Source organism: Lithobates pipiens, unplaced genomic scaffold (genome assembly GCF_037356315.1).
Source record: "Lithobates pipiens isolate NorthernLeopardFrog02 unplaced genomic scaffold, aLitPip1_a1.2 Scaffold_1, whole genome shotgun sequence".
Lineage (NCBI taxonomy): Eukaryota > Metazoa > Chordata > Amphibia > Anura > Ranidae > Lithobates > Lithobates pipiens.
Genome location: NW_027507685.1, coordinates 229,630,362 through 229,651,337, shown reverse-complemented (window position 1 = coordinate 229,651,337; position 20,976 = coordinate 229,630,362). Strand labels below are relative to the sequence as shown.

General features: G+C 42.2%; 1 protein-coding gene across 1 annotated transcript in view; it reads right to left on the bottom strand.

Moving 5' to 3' along the window:
* Positions 1 to 2,681: 2,681 nt before the first annotated feature.
* Positions 2,682 to 20,976, bottom strand: part of LOC143984086 (class I histocompatibility antigen, F10 alpha chain-like) — a 123,197-nt gene continuing 104,902 nt past the window's right edge. Inside the window, exons 5-7 of the mRNA XM_077484407.1 lie at positions 8,949 to 9,047; positions 7,356 to 7,385; positions 2,682 to 5,715 (exon numbers count right to left, since the gene is read on the bottom strand). Of these exons, the coding sequence (XP_077340533.1) occupies positions 5,675 to 5,715; positions 7,356 to 7,385; positions 8,949 to 9,047 (170 nt within the window). The 3' untranslated portion in view covers positions 2,682 to 5,674. The remainder of the gene's footprint in view (positions 5,716 to 7,355; positions 7,386 to 8,948; positions 9,048 to 20,976) is intronic.

Below are 20,976 nucleotides of genomic sequence, written 5' to 3'. Positions count from 1 at the left end.
GCTGTGCATACTTGTACATTATGGCATAACCTACCCCAGGGCCTCTAAAAAGTAGTAATGTTAGAAAAGTTTACTACCGCTTTAATATCACAGGAGCCTCTCATGGGGCCCCTATTGATCCTGTGCCTAAGTGCATAGTTGTCAAAATTTCAAAAATATTTTCAGGGACGCTTTTTTACAAGTGCTATATTTAGAGTAGCTGACATCCCCCGTGTTCCTCTATACATCGCAATAGCAATTACAAAATTAAATAAGTACTAATAATGGGACAGAACAAATATGAGGACTGTGAGATTTCCTTTAGTTGAACTAACAAAAGTGGCCATTCTAGGGCTGGTAACATTGAGGATATTCAGTATAATTTTAAAGAACAGTTTTTGTGGGTAAGAGGCATAGGGGAGGAGTATGGATGGTATAAAGGTGGGAAGTATGTGCAGGTGAGGGAGAGGAATGTGGAGGGTCTAACAGTGGGCCCTATGTACATGAGAGGAGTGCTGAGGGTATGGCAGAAGGCACTATGTACAGGAGAGGAGTGTGAAGGGTATGACAGTGGGCAGTATGCACAGCAGAGGAGTGTAGAGGGTATGACATTGGGCACTATGTATAAAAGAAGAGTGTGGAGGGTATGACAGTGAGCACTATGTACAGGAGTGTGGAGGGTATGACAGTGGGCACTATGTACAGGAGAGAAGTGTGGAGAGTAGGACAGTAAGCAGTAATTACAGGAGAGGAGTGTGGAGGGAGGGTATGACGGTGGACACTATGTATAGGAGAGGAGTATGGAGGGTATGACAGTGAGTAGTATGTACAGGAGAGGAGTATGGAGAGTATGACAGTGGGCACTATGTATAGGAGAGGAGTGTGGAGGGTACGACAGTGGGCACTATGTACAGGAGAGAAGTGTATGACAGCAGGCGTTATGTATAGGAGAGAAGTGTGGAGGGTATGACAGTGTGCAGTATGTACAGGAGAGGAGTGTGGAGAGTATGACAGTGGGCACTATGTATAGGAGAGGAGGATGAAGTAATCTGGGAAGGAAAAATGTAAAGGTTTGTGGAAGGATGTTTAGGGACTGCGTAGTGGTTAAGCGGGCCATACATGGATTGAAATTACACCAATTAAGCAGAGACCAGCCATAGTCGATCTATGTATGGGCTAGCTGGTTTTACACAAGTCAACCTATTAACTGACTTGAGTACAACCAGCCTGTCAGGTTTTCCCCAAAACAATCAGTGCTGCCAGCTATAGTTAGCAACACTAATGATTGTATTCACTGGCAGAACACAATAACACTGTGGGAGTGATTGCCCCATTGACAGGTCAGCAGGTAGAGGGTGTGTGGGGACAGGCTGGGGAGAGTTACTAGTCAGAATCTGGGTAGGCACTGGTTAGTATCAGAGCCAGATACACACAGGTTACATACGTCACGATCGTTAGAGCGAGAGCAATAAATTCTAGCACCAGACCTCCTCTGTAACTCTAAACATGTAAAAAATGTAAAGCATCGCTTAGTACACAACAAAAAAATCGTGCTAACTTTAGTGTTTTTTTTTTTATGAATGAAATAGTTTCTTTCCAAAAAAAAGTTTGAAAATTGCTGAGCAAATATCGTGTAAAAGTTGCAAAGACCACCATTTTATTCCATAGGGTGTCTGCTAAAACAATATATAATGCTTGAGGGTTCTGAGTATTTTTCTAGCATAAAAAAATGATGATTTTTACATGTAGGAGAGAAGTCTCAGAATGGGCAAGGGGTTATCATAAGTAATACACAAATAATTATTATAAGCACTGTGAGTTCATCCTCTCAGTCTGCTGCAGAGTGTTCCAGCTTGTATTTATACTGGCCGCTCTGTTTGCAGCTTCTGACAGGCTGCGCAAGGAGCCCCGTATCTCCAGAACCATAGATGATAGCAGCCCCATATTTTAACCAGTGCTGGAATGGGTCTTTAGCTACATTTGGGGTCTCTGTGACTCCTGATCACCGAGCTACAATCCTCAAAGTCGATTTTTATTTTTGGTCAAATGGGCCTATCTTGAGAAAGGGGCCTGGAGCTGCAGCTCCAATAGCCCCTATGTTAATCCGGCCCTGCCTTCACATCACCCAACAACGTTGCTCCCGAGTATTATACAACAGGTGTTACAAAACACTTTCAATACCGAAAAGGGAAAAAAATGAATTTCATTGTTAGGGTTTATATACACATAAGCAACATAGACTCAGATTTAAAAAATAGTTAGCAGATATATTTTAACTATTTTAGAACTCAAGACAAAATTGAAAAAAGTAAACAGTCACCTCAGAGGTGCAAGCCAATTTTATTGATAATTTAAATCTTAGTTACATATCAAAATTCTATTATTTATTGACTTAATGTCCATAGAGTAAGTACAGTCTTATTACCAACATGCCATTCATTCTCTCACGTGCCTCATATCTGTATCTGATCATTTCAGGTCTCTGTCTGGTGATTGGGACAATGATGTTTCTTTTAAGTGCTAGATCATTTATTCAATATATAACTGGGGAATTAGACCCCCATAATCTGATACATCACCATTCCAGTCCACTGAATCACCCAACAACCTCAGATGTGTTTCAGGAGGTTTGGGATCAATTTTTCTGCACCCCCAACTGATGTGAAGTTTATAGGGATATCATTCTTTGTTTTTATTTTATAATATCAGGAACATGGAGATAATGCTAATAAACCTCCTGCAGCTGGGAAGCCAGACAGAGCCAATGGAATTTCTGAGAAAAAACATTTAGGGACTATTCACATTACAGATTATGTTCACACAACATATTACAGTGCATTACAGTCCACTGCCTTAAGACAGCCCATTTATTTTGAAAGTACTGGTAGTGCAGTTTGACTCAAAAATTGGACATGCAGTTTTTTTTTTTTTAAGAAAAATTTTGCAACACACCCCATGTCCATTGTAATGTGCTGCAGTGCTTTGTCCTCTACTGTGCAGAGCGTTCAAAACAAATGTCACCACAAAACACTGCAGTGCATGCGTTGTACTAAACAATCTGTTTGTATATATTCTACATACAAGCCATAAATACACTTATCAATACCTTTTCTTAGCAACATTAAAATAAATGATCTACTCTGTATGCACCTATGATCGTTTTGTCACATTTTCTATGTAATATAATGTGTGTATTTATTTATTTTTTTTAAGTAAAATTGTATTCCAAGTGTATTTGGGCACCATCATAATCTCAAACTCTACTTCCCTTATATCCATTCTATTGAAATAAAAAACATACTGACAGTTTCCATCCAGAATCAAGTCATCAGCGGTCTCTTCTTATATTCCTCTAGAATAGTCTGAGGTCACTCATTTATAATATACCTGCTTTGATATTGTAACATCAGCGGGTCCATAATGTGGGTTGTGGACTGTAAAGTAGAATGTGCAATTTGTTTCATTCCGAATGTGTTTTTTGGCGAAATTTGACACATTTGTTAATTCGGAAATATTCAAATTAACGAAAACCCATTAAATTCGAAAATAAGAACTAAAATCCGAAAACACAAATTTGAAAATCTGAAATAACTAATACTAACTACTAAATTATAGGTATTGGAATTTACTTTCAAATTGGCTGTTAGTGAACGTAACAAACACTAATTTATCCAAAGTTATGAATTACTATTATGAATTTGTTACATTCCATTTGTTTAGATACGGCATTCGTTATTTCAGATAATTCGTAACTTCGGATAAATTCATATTCATCACTTTCACTAACAGCCAAATTTGATAGGAAATTCCAATACCTATTATTTAATAGTTATTACTGCGGAAATTGTGAATTTTCGTTCTTATTTTCGAATTTTCCCAATTCCGTTTTTTTTTTTCAAAATAACGATTTTCGATCTTAACAAATGACCCAGAAAAAAACAAAAAAGAATGAAACGAAAACAAACATTTTTCAGCAGTGCACATGTCTACTGTATAGGCATTTTCAGACAGGTGATGAACAGCGTTCGGGGTTCTATAGATTGCTTTTGTTCTCTTCAACATACAAAGTCTATGGGTCTGCAAAACTTGCTTGAAGCAGATCAGGAGGTCAATTGCAGATCGAATGTACCTGTCAGTAAATTCTGAATGATCTCATACGTGTCTCACACTAATGCAATCAACACAAGTCCAAAGCCCAATGACACAGGCCCTAAGGCAAACAGAGCTCAGTGCTCAGCATTTTCTGACAAGCTTCTTCCGCTCTATGATGGCTGGAGCACTTTATATACACACACTGAGGAGTTCAGTCCATCATGGATATTGGTCTGTACGGCAAAGAACTCCTCTGAATGAATGGAAAGGAAATGCCAATGTTGATCTGACCTTAGCGGATTGCAGATGACAACACCATTCATAGTAAAGATAAGGGAAGTCTGTTGGAAACATTCTGACATACATGGAAAGGGCAGCGGGAGAGTCGTGTCTATCTGGCACAATGGGGTCATCATCCATCTGAAGAAGCCCAGCAGTTATTTCCAGAATATGATGGTGTGTCCATGATGATATGAGATGTTAAATGTTGGTATGGTATAATGTATTTTTTTTTTACAAATCAAATTATCAATTACAAATAAAATAAAACCAACAAAATTAAAAACCTTCACCTTATTGCAAATATGTAAAAGTTATAAAAAAAAAACAAAGCAAAAAAAAAGCATAATAATGATGTATAATATAATTGCTGTATAAATCCTATTCCTACAGAAAATCTGTCATAGAATATGGTACATTGTGCTTATGGCCTCATTAGCCGTGTATCAGGATATCAATGGTCTTCTGACAAATGTACAGAGAAAATTTCCCCCCCAATAATAAAGGAAAAGGCGGCTCACTATACATGGCTGGCAATAAACAGAACCTGTGAAGATGGAGATATGAGAGATGCCAGATTGTATTTTTTTTTTTTCGGAGTGCAAGTTCTGGGGCTCTCATCCTGGTCCTTGAATCCACCACACACACACACACACACACACACACACACACACACACACACACACACACACACACACACACACACACTTCCCTGACCTGACACAAGCACACAGAAGGGAATTGTGACAGCATGTCTGTTCCAGGTCACTGATTCATGATGTACTCAAGCCAAGATCATTAACATAGAAAGGAGTCTATGCCCATAAAACAGGTCAGAAATGGGATGTCTCATGACTCTATCCTCATGAGTTTACAGGGGTCCAATATATGCTTCCCAACATTACTCAGATATTACTGCAGAGCCTGGGAAGTCAGATGCAGAGTACTGAATAAGATGATGGTACTATTCAGAAATCCTCAGCACTGAAGTATAGACAGCACTGATCAAATCAGTTAAATCTGTATATGAATATTTATTATATCACAGACCTTTATAGGGGTGACATTGTCAGCCATGATGATTTTATTAATATGGGGAAAATACTTCTCTCAATCTTCATACATTCGGTGTACCACTCTGGTTTTACATTCAAATGTATTCTTTTATATACACCAGTGGATTAGAATACATGACAGGTTCTCTTTAAATTACATGGCATTAGATATATTAATAAATGTAGACAGAAGCAAGTGCAATAGGCTGAATCTGAATGGAAAGAAAAGCCTCCCCTCCTCTTCCTGTGATGTCCTCCATCCTGTACATTCAGGCTCTCGGGTTGGAGGAGTCAGAATTGGCATCTGAAGCTGTAAAAGAAAGTGGAGCAGTTTAGTCTGTATGGAGATCATGGTAAATGATGATTATCATATAACACTATATTTAAATCAAGAAAAAACAATCAGCGCTCACATGTATAAACCAAAACAAACTAATTGCTGAACACCTAAAAGGAGCAATACAAAAAACACCTTAATAACACATCAATTAATATAAATGGTGCAGCGCAAAATACAAGAGTCCACACGTATTGGTCATATATGACAACAGAAGAGCATGTAGAGCGGGGACACCACGTGGAAAGACCGCTAATGGCTTGTATGTGACACTCCTTCCACCAGTAGGAATAAACTCTTACCAGCTCTGATGGACCTCTGAATTCTCAGATGGTCAAATGCGCGTGTTCACACTCTCGGTGTGCAGGAGTCTTTATTTCCACATGTGAATGGAGCAGTTGTCCGAATCGTTTGATCACATGCAGCCGACTCCAGAAAAAACCCCAATGGATTCACTCCAGATGTAAGTAAGTAGGTATATATGAACAGAAAAGTCCAGGAACAACTCCAACGAAAGAAAAAAAATAAATATAGAAAAAAAAACGATCTAAGTGTAGCAATAAACAGATCGCTTTATTAAAATATTCATTTAAAAAATAAAGAGAATTAAGAAGTTTTTATATAACACAAGAAAATCTTTCAGTTTCAAAGTCCACAGTTCTGTGAATGAATTGCTGTCAATACTGCTTTACACCACAAGATGCCAGTGCTGTTTGTTTTTGCTTTACACATTGATTTCATTCTAAGTGTATCTTGTGCTGTAAATGGCTCAGCTTTTGTCTTGATATGCTTATCTACTGGCATCTTGTGGTGTAAAGCAGTATTGACAGCAATTCATTCACAGAACTGTGGACTTTGAAACTGAAAGATTTTTTTTATTTTTTTGTGTTATATAAAAATGTATTAATTCTCTTTATTTTTTTAAATTCATATTTTAATAAAGCGATCTGTTTATTGCTACACTTAGAAAAAAAAAATATAGAAAAAAAAAACACGATCTTTCGTTGGAGTTGTTCCTGGACTTTTCTGTTCATATATACCTACCTACTTACATCTGGAGTGAATCCATTGGGTTTTTTCTGGAGTCGGCTGCATGTGAGCAATCGATTCAGACAACTGCTCCATTCGCATGTGGAAATAAAGACTCCAGCACACCGAGAGTGTGAAGACGCGCATTTGACCATCTGAGAATTCAGAGGTCCATCAGAGCTGGTAAGAGTTTATTCCTACTGGTGGAAGGAGTGTCACATACAAGCAATTAGCGGTCTTTCCACGTGGTGTCCCCGCTCTACATGCTCTTCTGTTGTCACATATGACCAATACGTGTGGACTCTTGTATTTTGCGCTGCACCATTTATATGAATTGATATAATACTATATAAAGTACAGAGAGAACATCCTTCTGACACACTTTATATTACAGAGAAAAGTCTGTACAGAGAGACACTATTGGGGATCTCCTCAGTTATTTCCATTGCATCATATAATGTAGGTAATGATAATAAAGTTACTTGTATCATAGAATAAGATGATCTGCAAGACGTCTCACCTCCCCACATATTCTACACACTGTACACTACAACACAGAGAACAGGACATGATGGGATACTTACTACTGGTGGTCTTGTAGCCTTCTCCCCTCTCTGAAATATATAAATTATTGTGTTAGAAACAGGAAAGTAGTAAATAAAAGTTCATCACAATCTGTCAGCCAATATCCAAACTCAGAAATTTTAGGCTAGAAACATCCCCAGATGGAGTATAACCCATCAGAAAAGACCCAAAACAGACTAATATCATTATAAATGGCAATAAAAAAAGTTGAAGAACGGATCCCTACTTTCTATAAATGACACTATAGGTGCTGATAAAATAAGAGACAATATCATTAGAGAATACTGGAGGCCGCCATTGCTGCAATCTCCCTTTGAGAATGCTCATTCCCTGGCTGTCTTGCTAATGTTTGGCTTCAGTGCTGTCTGAGTTGGAGACACAGAACAGATACAGTTAGTTATGGAATTGGACACTTTTCTGGCATTCATTTACAGCATGCTTGTTCCAGGTCTGTGACCCCCCCAACACCCCCTGCTAGTCTGTGGTTCTTGATGATACAGATAGCAGCGCTGCTATTAAGACATCAGTGCCTCTCCCTGCCCAATGTACCGAGTACAGGGTGTCATAATGATGCCCCTCAAAAGCCGTCCCATGACCCTCTGCATTCACAGTATGTCCTCAGTCTCCCGGGTTGAATAAATGTGATTTCACCTGGAATACTGAGTGGGATGGAACCTCTTGGCCCCTCACTTTGGTGCTCCTGCCAAACAATGCTTCCTGCCCTCCAAACTGTTCCAGCAGACCGAGAAATAATACCAGCCCTTTACCCCAATCACCGGACACAGACAAGATGTGGAGATAAAACCAAAGGAATGACTGTTTATTGAATAGACATACAGGTTTTTATGGTCACCACATGAACAATAAAACCAAATATTTACCCAAAACATCACACAATGGTTTAGATAACAAGGCAGAGTTGACGCAAGGCTAATCCCATCACATAGGAACCTCCAAAAGTCAGCCAAATTAGCCAACAGACAGAAACAATAGGAGACTCAATTATCAATGGGAATGCACACCTAGGAGGCACACAATGGGAGAGATGTGCCTAATAAACACACAAGACCTTAATAAACAGACTAGAGCCCCTGGTATCAGATTGCTTGAGCTGATTAGATTACCATCTGCTCCGAGTCTCAGTCTGAAGCAGTCAGTCCTGGTTTGGGAATAGAGATGCAAAAAATATGTCTGTGGGTCCTCCTGTCCTCTCAGTCTGTTTTGGGGAGACATGGATTTGAATCTGAAGCAAGACCACTCCATGTGTCCCAAATGCACACAGCTCCTAAGGAATGATGTTCCTTTAAAAGCCCAGGCCCATAGTCAGTAGATAGGAGGCTTGCCCCTAGTCCTCTCAGAAGCCTCTGTCCCAGTTTGGTCCGTCACACTGAGGACATCTTGTGGCAGAGAAGAGGTACTGTGAGAGACAGTGGAGTGGAGGGGGTGAGTACTGGACCTAGACTTTAAGCTCAGGGGGATAGCAATGGCGGCTTCCATAATTGTCACTTTAAGCAATCAAATTATTTTGAGCTTCATCCATTCATACTGTGAAAGAAAGTAACGAGATAAAAAAAATTAAATCTATCACTTACTCTTGTAGAAAAAGATTCCAACACCAAGAGCGACTGCAATGATGACAACAGCACAGGCAATGCCAATAATCATAGCAAGTGGGAGGCCATTATCAGGTTCTGAAAGAGAGATCCATGAGATGGTGGGAATAGTGAGTGAGAAGTTCAGGTGAAGATACTTTATAATAGAAGACATGTAATAATCAGACCTCATGTACACAGATGGGAAGAAACCGTAGATATGCCCAGTGTAAAATTCTGGGTGTTTTCCCACGTAATATTCTTATAAATTTTGATGCTTCTGTGCATCACTGTGTACCCTTCATGCCCGTATGACATAATTACCGTACGCTGAACCTCTGTGTACCTGTATGCATTGTACACACATCTGTGGGTAAATGCTAATGCACAGAAGCAGGGCTCGACAAAACCCGGGAGCCAGGTCGCATTTGCGACTAGAATTAGCGACCTGGCGCCTGGGGCAGCACAGCTGGGGGTATCCTGTCTCCGTGGACCCCCCAGCGTGATCTCGTCGGGCCGTTCCGCCGGTAATTGAGGCTGCGGCTTTGAGGCCTTCTGCGGTGATATGCTTCCTTCTGGAATCTGGCGCCCTCTTGTGGTGGCCGTTGGTATGACAACCAGCAATGCTAACGGAGCTTCCCCTGCCTGTTTTTTATTGCCTGCCTATCGCCTTCCCTTTATTTAGAACCCCTAAAAATTATATATATTTTTTATTCTAACACCCTAGAGAATAAAATGGTGATGGTTGCAATACTGTCTGTCACACTGTATTTGCGCAGCGGACTTACAAGCGCACTTTTTTGGGGAAAACATTTTTATTTAATAAAAAAATAAGACAACAGTAAAGTTAGCCCAATTTTTTTTCATATAGTAAAAGATAATGTTATGCCGAGTAAATTGATACCCAACATGTCATGCTTCAAAATTGCGCCCGCTCATGGAATGGCAACAAACTTTTACCCTTTAAAATCTCCATAGGCGACGTTTAAAAAAGTCTACAGGTTGCACATTTTGAGTTACAGAGGAGGTCTAGGGCTAGAATTATTGCTCTCGCTCTACCGATCGCAGCGATACCTCACATGTGTGGTTTGAACACCGCTTTCATATGCGGGCGGGACAGGGCGCGTTTAAAATTATTTTTATTTTCTTACTTTAACTTTTATTTTTTTCACTGTTCTTTTAAAAAAAATAAAAATTTGTGTCACTTTTATTCCTATTATAAGGAATGTAAAAATCCCTTATAATAGAAAAAAGCATGACAGGTCCTCTTAAATATGAGATCTGGGGTCAGAGAGACCTCAGATCTCATATTTACACTAAAATGCAATTAAAAAAAAAAAAATTGTCATTTGAAAAAATAAATAAATAAATAAATAAATAAATAAATAAAATGTCCCTCTAAGCCCTTGTACACGCGGTCGGAGATTCTGACAACCAAATCCATCGGATTTTGTCAGAAACTGTTGCATACACACGGTCGGACAAAGTTGTCGGAAAATCCGACGTGATTATGTTATTTCGTTACGACTGGACTACGTTCACGCTAGTAGCCAATAGCTTTGGTGTAGGAATTTGATCTGAGCATGCGTGGCACTTTGTCCGATTGGAATTCTCTACACATGATCGGAGTATGTCCGATCGGAGCATTTTGTCAGAAAATTTTACCGGGAAGTTGGAAAAGTCGGTCCATCGGATACTCAGACGGAAACAGTCCGATGCAGACAACACACGGTCGGAATATCCGACAAAACGGTCCGATCGGATACATTCCGACGGAATCTCCGACCGTGTGTACAAGGGCTAAGAGCTAAGGGCAATGACTTGGAGACAGGTGGGGGGGGGGGGGCTGCGCTATCCTCCCCTCATTCGTTTCCATGTCAGGCCAGGGACAGGTCCGGATCGCCATTACCGACCTGGCTCCTAACTTTTTTAGCTGGCTCCTAGATTCCAAGCAAATTTGTCAAGCCCTGCACAGAATCATCCGTGTTGACAAGCATAAAGCTGCATACAGCCAACCTCTAGAATAGCAGGCTGTACACAACACCTGTGTCTTCCAGGGTGCGGGAAAACTCCTGGAATTTTATGCTAGGCTTGTCTTTACCAAGACAATTGAAATCAGCTGACAAATTCTTTGCAAAGTTTGTTCTGTTTGAGTGCAGATACTGTACATCATCTGACAGGAAGGGCCGGTTCACACTATTGCGCTGTGAGAACCCTGCGAATCAACTGCGGGTTCCCGCATCACACCCGACACGCACGGCAGTTCACACTGTCATATGCGAACTGCTGGAGAGTGTCATTATATGTTACCGACACCCCCATTTCAGCTTGCATATTGCACTGCAAACTGACAGTTCGGACATGAATTGGATTACATACGTGTGAACACACATGCGATCCGATTCTGGTCCGAACAGAAAAAAGGGTCCTGTACGTGTTTGGACCGAATGCGGTGCTATATCAGCCATACTATCTGTATGACTGACATCGCACTACACAGACATTGCATGTAATGTGAACAGCAGTGCGCTGCGAATTACATGCAATAAATATATATAAATCAATCCATATATCTGTGCATCCGCATGAATCAGTCCATCTCTCATATAGACGCCAAAGTTTTTTAAAAAAGCATTGTTGCATTTTAATGTAGATATGAAATTAATCCAGCCGTTATGTGTTAAAATTATATTTAAAGTTGATTTTATTATACTTAAAATTGATTTTACTATCGATTTTTATTTTATATTATACAGATACAACTAATTTATGCCCCATTATCTAAAACTGATAATTACAAAAAATGTCTATATAAGTATTTATAATTCCAGCAGATTAATTATGGAGGAGGTTGGGGGATTATTATACCGGAGAAGCATGTGGGTATTATAGTGGGGCGATATAGATCGCACTGTGTATGGCAGAAGAGGATCGGCTTATGAGGGTTTGCTCATAATGATGAGAAGAGATAGATGATTATAAGGAGTGTGAGAGGATGTGGTGAGTTAGGTATAGGTGGATTGTGCCCCCCACACACACACATACACACACGGGTGTCCCTTTTCTACTGTCACCAGGCAGGAGGATGTGTTCTGATCATCCTGTTGGGCGCAGAGAAGGGTGAATATGGGCATAAATTAAATAAGAAAACGGCACGGGCCCTCAGCGTATTGTGAAGCAGAGACCGGGTTGTGACACAGCGCTCGTCACTGAATGCGCATGCCCACAGTGACTGAGCGCTGATCGGCATTGACTCTGTCTGTTGCTAGGCTCTGTCGGAAAGTGGTAAACACTAAGGGCATGGCTACGTCACACACTTGCTGCCTCGTGCATGCGCGCGCTCGGAAAGGTGATTGGTGATGCTGTAGTGTGATGATAAGGAATTGCTGAAGTGGCAATACGTGAAAATAGGGTTAATCTAGCAAGGTTAAAATATATAAAAAGGGAAAAAAAATAATAATCATACGACGCCACCCTCAGATGATGTCTTTACGACGAAACGCGTCAGTGTGGTAGCGTACAAGAGAAATTTATAGATGCAGTGGGGAGATCAGGAGAGGCCGGTCCGATTAACAACATAGATCCCAGGGATGGGTGAGCGACATAACGAGCCTTATAGAGCCTGATGAACCTTCTGTGAACTTTATTGATGCCTATTGAAGATTTCATGTTTGTGAGTGGATAGTTTGCTGTTTTTATATAAATAAAGCTAAATGTTTTTTTATGGAATTACACTATATGTGGCCTTTTTTCTACATAATCATTATCTGGGAGAACTGAAGGTAGTGAAGTGAAAGGAAATGTGGAAGAAGAAATAATGAAAACCAATATGGATTAGCCTGATGTGCTTGTGAAATGCTGATTACATCAGTGCATTCTGCCAAGAATATCACCAAAAGGGGGTCTTCACTCATCACAAACCTCCTTGGGTGGATTTCACGTGTGAAGGTGGTGTGGAAAAACAGGTGGTGGTGAAGTACTTTCCAGCACAAAGGACTAACTCTGTGGCGTCTATATGAGAGATGGACTGATTCATGCGGATGTACAGATATATGGATTGATTTATATATTGATTTATTTATTGCATTTTATTTATTGATGGCAACGGATATCCACTAATATTATAAATGATCGAAATAATTGATCGATCGAAATAGCGCTGCTTGATCAATATAACATTGAATGTCTTGAGATAGTGATTATTTTGATGCATTTATATGTATGTGGGTCCGATTTTGTGATTAATTAAATTTACTCCTGTGAGGAATAAATATAAGCAGCCGCTTGATTAGAGATCCTACAGCTCCCAATATATACACACAATTGGTGTGTGAGCGCTTGTGTTTATGGATCGGTAGTAATAGTATGTTGAGTATAAACTTAAATTGATACATACAGATGTCACATTAATCCATGAAGTATCAAAAAATTAAAACTTTCTAATGTGGTTTTCTATTTTTTTTAAATGTGAAGGCATTATTTTACTAAATGGACTTTAAAAAACATGCTGTACTATGAGATACCTTTGCTTTTCTTTTGGACCACTACCCATTGGGAGTTCTGATGGTCACCACGGTAGGAACAACTACTGAATATGTTTACCCAAGGGAGAAGCTGAGAGATGTTCCATTTCAGAAGGAGATGTCTGACTGTGCTTTTTGACTGCAAGGTCAAATGTATTTGGTCAGATACTGACTATGCAGTTTGTGGGTCTGTGTCACACATCCTTATGAGCACCACCTACCATCCATTTAAAGAGGAAGTAAACTCTGATGGGTGTTACTTCCTCTTTGTCTCCCTGCAAAGGTAAAGCATAATGGGCTACTATGCATTGCATAGTAGTCCATTATGTGTCACTTTCCTGACACAGGAGCCAGCGATGTCACCGCTGTCCCCTGTAGCACGAAGCGTCCATCTTCTTCCGGATATCATTGCTCCGGTGCTGTGAGTGGCCAGAGCAGCGATGACGTCACTCTCGCGCATGCACACGGGAGCCGCCACTAATGGCATATCGACCTTGGCAGCAGCATGCTCAGTGTGCCTGCGCGCCGTAAACAGCGGTGCCTGTCTCTTTGCAAATATCTCCTAAACCGTATAGGTTTAGGTGATATTTCATGGACCTACAGGCAAGCCTTAATCTAGGCTTACCTGTAGGTCAATGTGGTCTGTAAGGGTCTACAACTTTATGGACTTACCTGATCAATTTAAATTGGTTTGCACCTCTTTGTTCATCCCTTTTACAGGCTCTGTCTATTTTTAATATTAGTGGAGCACCACCTTTTTCATATAATTGTGTTTATATTGTAGCCTGCAATATTGTGTCAGCTGCTCATTTCTTGACAATTAGAGGCTTAGCGCAGGTACTATTTGTGATTTAATAGTTTTGGATTGGCAATTCTATTTTCAAGACATGTTGTGAATATGAACACAGAGAGGTTCATTTACTAGAGGCAAATAGCCTGTGCACTCTGCAAGTGCAGTTTCCTTACTTACCTGACACAGGAGCCAGTGAAGTCACCGCTGTCCCCTGTAGTCCGGCGCATCCATCTTCTCGGTGGGTCTCGCAGCTCCGCCGCTGTCATTCAACGAAGCCGCGACGACGTCACTCCCACGCATGGGAGCCGACACGAGCGGCAGATCCGTAGTTGGAAATGCCCCACTCAGTGCGCCGCTGTCTATGGCGCATGCGCCGTAGACAGCGGTGCCTGTCTTGTGCCAAATATCTCCTAAACCGTATAGGTTAAGGAGATATTTCTTGGACCTACAGGTAAGCCTTAATCTAGGCTTACCTGTAGGTCAAAGTGTGTTGTAAGGGTTTACAACCACTTTAATGAGATGCAGCTTCACTTTAGGTGGCCGGGAGGTGGCCGGATGTGTGTGGGGGGCGTGGCGTGAGGATGTAGCTGGGTTGAGGTGAGTGAGACGCCGCTGTTGTGTCTCCTCCCCGCCCTATCTTTGAGAGCTACACGCTGGATGGCCTGACGTACAGCCCAGGGAGAAGCCAGATCCGAGGACCGGGAGCCCGGTAATGTCGGCACCAGTCGAAGCTGGCCGAAAATGGCCGAAGATTTCTAGAGGCTCGGTAAGCCCGGCCGAGGACTTCCGGGATACCGTTGGAGCGTAGGTGCGGCAATCTGTGCCAACCATAACGGCCGAAGCCACGGATAAACCGGCATGGGCAATATCGAGACGCCCTCACTTCCCAACCTACGGTAGCCGTGAGTACCCCCAGTGGGGGAATATAGCAGAGGAATATCCCTCCTCGACGAGTACATTGTCTGTAACCGTGATTGGTTAAAAAGACCATTACATCTGGGTTCCCTCTGTTCCATTTTTTGGTATATAGAAGTTGGCTCGGCAGGACGCAATCTATACTTCTCCTGTGTTTTATACCTTGTCATGCATTCCCCGTTGCTGGGATCTAAGGCTTACACAGTTATAATGTTTTATACTGAACTGTTATCAGCTCTGTTCCCTTGATGTTGATAAAGACTATCCTTTTTTTTTTCAAACCCCCTGAATGATATTCTGTTGATATCTTATATATAACTGTTTAACGGCAAGCTTACTACTGGTTAATTACTCCTGGTTGAGGTCATTAGTGGTCACAGCTAGGAACGTTTTTTTTTTTTTTTTTTTTTTTTTTTTTATAAAAACATTGGGTTTAGCAGGAATTCATTAGAGGACTGTGTGAAAAAGGGAGAAAAATGTTTTTTCCCTTTTTTTTTTGAGGGTTTTTTTCTCCCTCTCTCAGTGTTTTTTCTCCTGTGTATGGTAAGGAGCTGGGGGTCCCCTGGGGAGGTTTTGATACTGGTTCATCAGGTATCCGGCTATATCCCAGGCTCTATTTTTTGGGGGAACGGCCTATATAATTAATAATTAAATATGTCCAGACGCCGCGGGGAGGACCAGGGGCAGCAGGAGGGGCAGGGGATACAACACCTCCGCTCCTCTAAAGAAAAAGAAAAAGAAAAAAAGCACACAGGCAGCAAGTTCAGCCGCGGCAAAACTAGAGCGGTTTGCGCATACCTCGATGCATACCCCGGACCAAACACCAATAAAAGGGGCTCAGGTGGTACAAACCAAATCTCACACCGGGGGCTCCACAGATAGAAAAAGTCAAGGCCAAGCGGCCCCATTGTCTATCTCAGTTCCTGAGGGTAAGAGTAAGAAGAGCATGGGGGGTACCCAAGGAGATCTGGAGGCTGATAGACCTGGTAGGCCGCAAGAGGAGGCCCCAACCCTGAGGGATGTATTACAGGCGGTTAATGTATGCCAACAGTCTTTGAGAGACCTGGCAGCTCAGCTAACAGGAATGAAGGAGGATATACTGTTAGTGCGACAAGACATCCAGAAAGTAATTGAAAGAACAGCGGAGCTGGAACTCAGAATAAGCCAGCTGGAGGATGATTTAAACCCAATACAGCATACGGTTAAGAATATGCAAAAAAACCTGGACAGCTACGCTTTTAAAATGGATGAGTTAGAAAATAGAGCACGCCGGGTCAATATTAGACTCTTGGGGCTACCTGAGAAAAGTGAAGGCCCAGACGCCGTAAAATTCTTGGAGTCCTGGTTACCAGACAAGTTTGGAAAGGAAGGCTTTTCACCGTTCTTCTCGATAGAGAGAGCCCACCGGTATCCCTCTAGAATACCACCGCCGGGGGAACGCCCCAGACCTCTAATGTTGAAGTTCTTTAATTATAAGGATAAGGTGACATTAATGCGTAAAGCAAGGGAGCAGGGGGATATCTCCTTTAATGGTTCAAGGATCTCTTTTTATCCAGACTACTCTCCTGACCTACAGAGGCGCAGAGCGGAATTCCGGACAATTAAAGCTACTTTTCAGACATATAACTTAACATATGCCCTCTTATACCCAGCAAGGCTGCGAGTGGTAACCCCGTCTGGGGTTCAGATTTTTGACTCAGCAGCCGGAGCACTGAAATGGCTGGAGGATAACAAGGAGTCTTTACGGAGTACTCAAGGGGAAAGGGAGGGGAGATAGTGAAGGAGAGTGCTTGTAAATGAGTTTGATAAATTTTTGGTTGGATAATGTAGTTTTTAGGATGGGGAGGGGGGACCACTGTGGCGGTGTTTGTGAGATAGGGTGTGAGGAGGGTTATGGATGGTTCGGTCACGTTAAACTCCCGTAAGGGATACCTGGTTAGGTGGGGGGAAGGAAGGGAGGGTTGGCTCTTAAATGGGTGGGAAGGAGGGATGGGGGAGGGAGGAGGGTTTAGAGGGGTAGGGACGGGAGGGTTGGAGGGGGGAGGTGGGTTGGGTGGAGCTGGGGTGGGTGGGGAAGTAAAACTGTTTGTAAAAAGAAAACACGTAGAGGTAGAATTGGAAAATAGCACGATAACTACACAAGAGAGTAAATACGTGAAGGGGAAATTTGAAAGCGGTAGGACAAACGCACAGGAGAGAAAGAATACGAACACAAAGCACTATTATAAGACATTCTTTAGGGTTAAATTTAATTGCGTGTTATTATGGTACAAAGTTGGGAAACACCAATGGGTTATGATATTTGGGAATCACCAATGGGTTATGATATTAAGTTGGCTGTACTTAATGAAGATAGGTACCCTAGTAGACTCTATACTTGATAAGCTTTATGTACCCCCTTCTTACTTGGTTGCGTGGTGTTTTCTGTTTGTCAGCATGTCTTCTTTCATAACAGATGGTAAATCTGATGCAGGGTAAATCTATTAATATTGGGTCTTGGAACGTGAGGGGCTTGGGTACCCCAGCAAAAAAAGCGATAGTTTTTGCTATGCTGGAGAGATTTGATATTGGACTGGCATGTTTGCAGGAGACCCATCTAACCAATATGTCTAAATCACTGCTAAACAATAGGAAATATCAACAACAATACCACTCAGTTTTCTCCTCCTATTCAAGAGGGGTAAGCGTGTTAATAAAGGAGGGGGTGAGTTTCTCCTGCATCCAGGCCAGCATAGATGAGTTGGGGCGATATGTTTTCCTGTTTGGTAAACTTGAGGGTAATAGCTGTATTTTGGCAAATATATATATACCCCCACCGTTTAAAATGGAAGTTATCTACAAACTGATGGAGTTTATTGGGGATAAAAAGGACATTCCTATTATCGCGATGGGGGACTTCAATGAAGTTCTAGATGTAAACTATGATAGGTTTCCCCCTAAGGTGCGGTCCGGGGACTTGGGTGAAACTAGGTTGAGCTGTTTCCTGAATGAAATAGGTTTGAGGGATCTTTGGAGAGAGAGACACCCGAGAGTTAAACAATATTCCTGCTTGTCAGGATCGTATGGTACCCTGTCTAGGATAGATATGGTTATAGGAAATATGGAAATGGCACAAAATATAAGGGAGATAGAATATCTGCCAAGAGGGGTCTCAGACCACTCTTTGGTGAGGGCTGTGCTCAACACGGGGGTTAAAAAAGTTCAAGGGTGTTGGAAGATTAGTCCTTTTTGGCTGGAACTCATGAAGGACGAAACGGAAGTCAAATTAAGATTAAGGCCTCTTTCACACTAACGTCCCGTTCAGGCCCGCCTGTCAGTTTTTCAGGCGGACCTGAACGGGTGCTCCATAGAGGTCTATGGAGCGTCGGATGTCAGCGGTGACATGTCCGCTGACATCCGACCCGCTCCGATCCGCAAAAGTGTAACGGAGGAAAAAGCTTTTTTTCCATCCGTTTGCGGATCGGATCGGGTGACGACGGGCACTGCGGTCCGTCGTCATCCGATCTCCCATAGGGGAGAGCGGCGCTGTGACAGGTCCGTCCCTGCGCAGTGTGCAGAGACGGTCCTGTCATCTCCCTGCTCAGCGGGGATCAGCGGAGTGATCCCCGCTGAGCAAACGGACATCCACGGGGCGGATCAGAACTGATCCGCCCCGTGTGAAAGGACCCTAAGAGAATTTATAAGCTTTAATGTGGGCTCGGCGCCAACGAGTGTGGTCTGGGATACCCTAAAGGCGTTTATTAGGGGCGTGTTGATCCAACAGGTAGCAAAAATGAAGAGAAAATCCAGAATATGGGAGGAGAATATCAGGAAGGAACTCTTAGAAGCAGAGAATACCTATGTCATGGACCCAACTCCAGAAAATCAAAAAATTTGGTTAAATAAACAACAAGGTTATAAAATATCGATTGTAAAAAAAGAAGAGAGTAAACGAATCTTCGTGAAACAGCGATATTTTGGAGAAGGAGAAGGGGTGGGAAGATTGCTTGCACAGTTGGTTAAGACAAATTCTTCACCTTCACTCATTTCAAGCATTAGAAATATAAATGGGGTGACAACATGCAATAGTGAAGAGATAGTAGAAACCTTTGGAAATTACTATAGGGAGCTGTACCAGTCACAAGGTACAGGTGAGGCAGGGGCAATGGATAGCTTCTTGGAAAATTTAGAAATGGCGACCCTTACCTAAGTTTTAGACGCCCCGATAACCTTTAGTGAGCTTCAACAGGCAGTGGCCGGGATGCCAAACCATAAGGCTCCAGGCCCGGACGGGCTCCCGGTAGAAATATATAAATACTATGGAGAACTGTTACTCCCTGAGTTGTATAAAACTCTAATAGACATAACGGATGGGAAACACCTACCGGCATCAATGACAGAGGCAACGATTATAGTGATCCCCAAAACGGATAAGGACCCGCTGGAAGTGGCCTCGTACAGGCCAATTTCACTACTGAATGCGGATGAAATTTTTTTTAGCTAAAGTACTTTCAAATAGGCTGAATCAATTTATGACAAAGTTAATACACCCAGATCAAACAGGGTTTATTATGGGAAGATCTACTAGTATGAACATCAGAAGAACCTTCCTAAACATGCAGATCCCAGCAGAGAATACAGGAGAGAGGGCTATAATGTCTCTGGATGTAACGAAAGCTTTTGACAGCTTAGAATGGAACTTCCTGTGGCGGGTGTTGGAGAAAGTAGGAATGGGCCCCATCTTTATCGGTTGGATCAAAAGGATGTATAACGCCCCTAGCACTAGAGTAAGGGCCAACGGCAGGTATTCTGAGAGGATCGAAATGAGCAGAGGGACAAGACAGGGTTGTCCCCTGTCCCCTCTGCTCTTTGCGTTGGCCATAGAGCCTTTGGCCATAGCCATTAGGGCAAACTCCGGGATTAAGGGCTTTCAAAGAAGCGGAGAGAGACAGGAAAAGATAGCCCTATACGCAGACGATGTGTTACTGTTTCTGGGAGATACTGGTCTATCCTTGACGCAGGCAGTCATTTTGGTAGAAAGCTTTGGAGATCTTTCAGGGCTGGCCATTAACTGGGCGAAATCCGAACTGCTTCGAGTCGATCCCCCGGAGGAATCTTCGCCGCCGGGGATAAAGGTAAGAGAGGTAGACGCGTTGAAATACCTTGGCATATTCTTGACACGGAACCCTGATCAATATATCAACAAAAATTTAATTCCCCTCCTGCATAAATTTAAGTGTAAATGTGACGTCTGGAGTAAACTTCCGCTTTCAGTAATGGGTCGTTGCAGCTTGATCAAGATGATTTGGTTGCCACAGTTGCTGTACGTTTTGCATAATGCGCCGGTATGGATTTGTAAAAAATGGTTTAGGAAATTGGAGACCCTCTTTCGGGAACTTATCTGGAAGAAAGGCACGGCCCGGATACGACTCCGGACGCTGCAAATGCCAATAGATAGAGGAGGCCTAGCGGTTCCTCATCCTAGGAGCTACTACTTGGCGGCGCAGATGCAGCACCTGGCGGGTTATGACTCGGAGCAGGGAAGGAAGCTAAAAGGGGGGATTAGAATGATAGGAGCCCCACATGAGTTTATAGCTGAGGTCCTGGAGGCCGACTCCTTTCGACATAACAACTCGATAACTAAAATGTTAGCCAAGGTATGGAAAGCGGTGAAGTTAAAACTGGGTTACTCAGGGTTATTAGAATCTATACCCCTCTGGGACAACAAAAACCTACCTGAAATATTTACCATCGGTAAGATTAAACCATGGGAAAAAAAGGGTATAACTAAACTGATCCAGCTTCATGATGGAGGGGC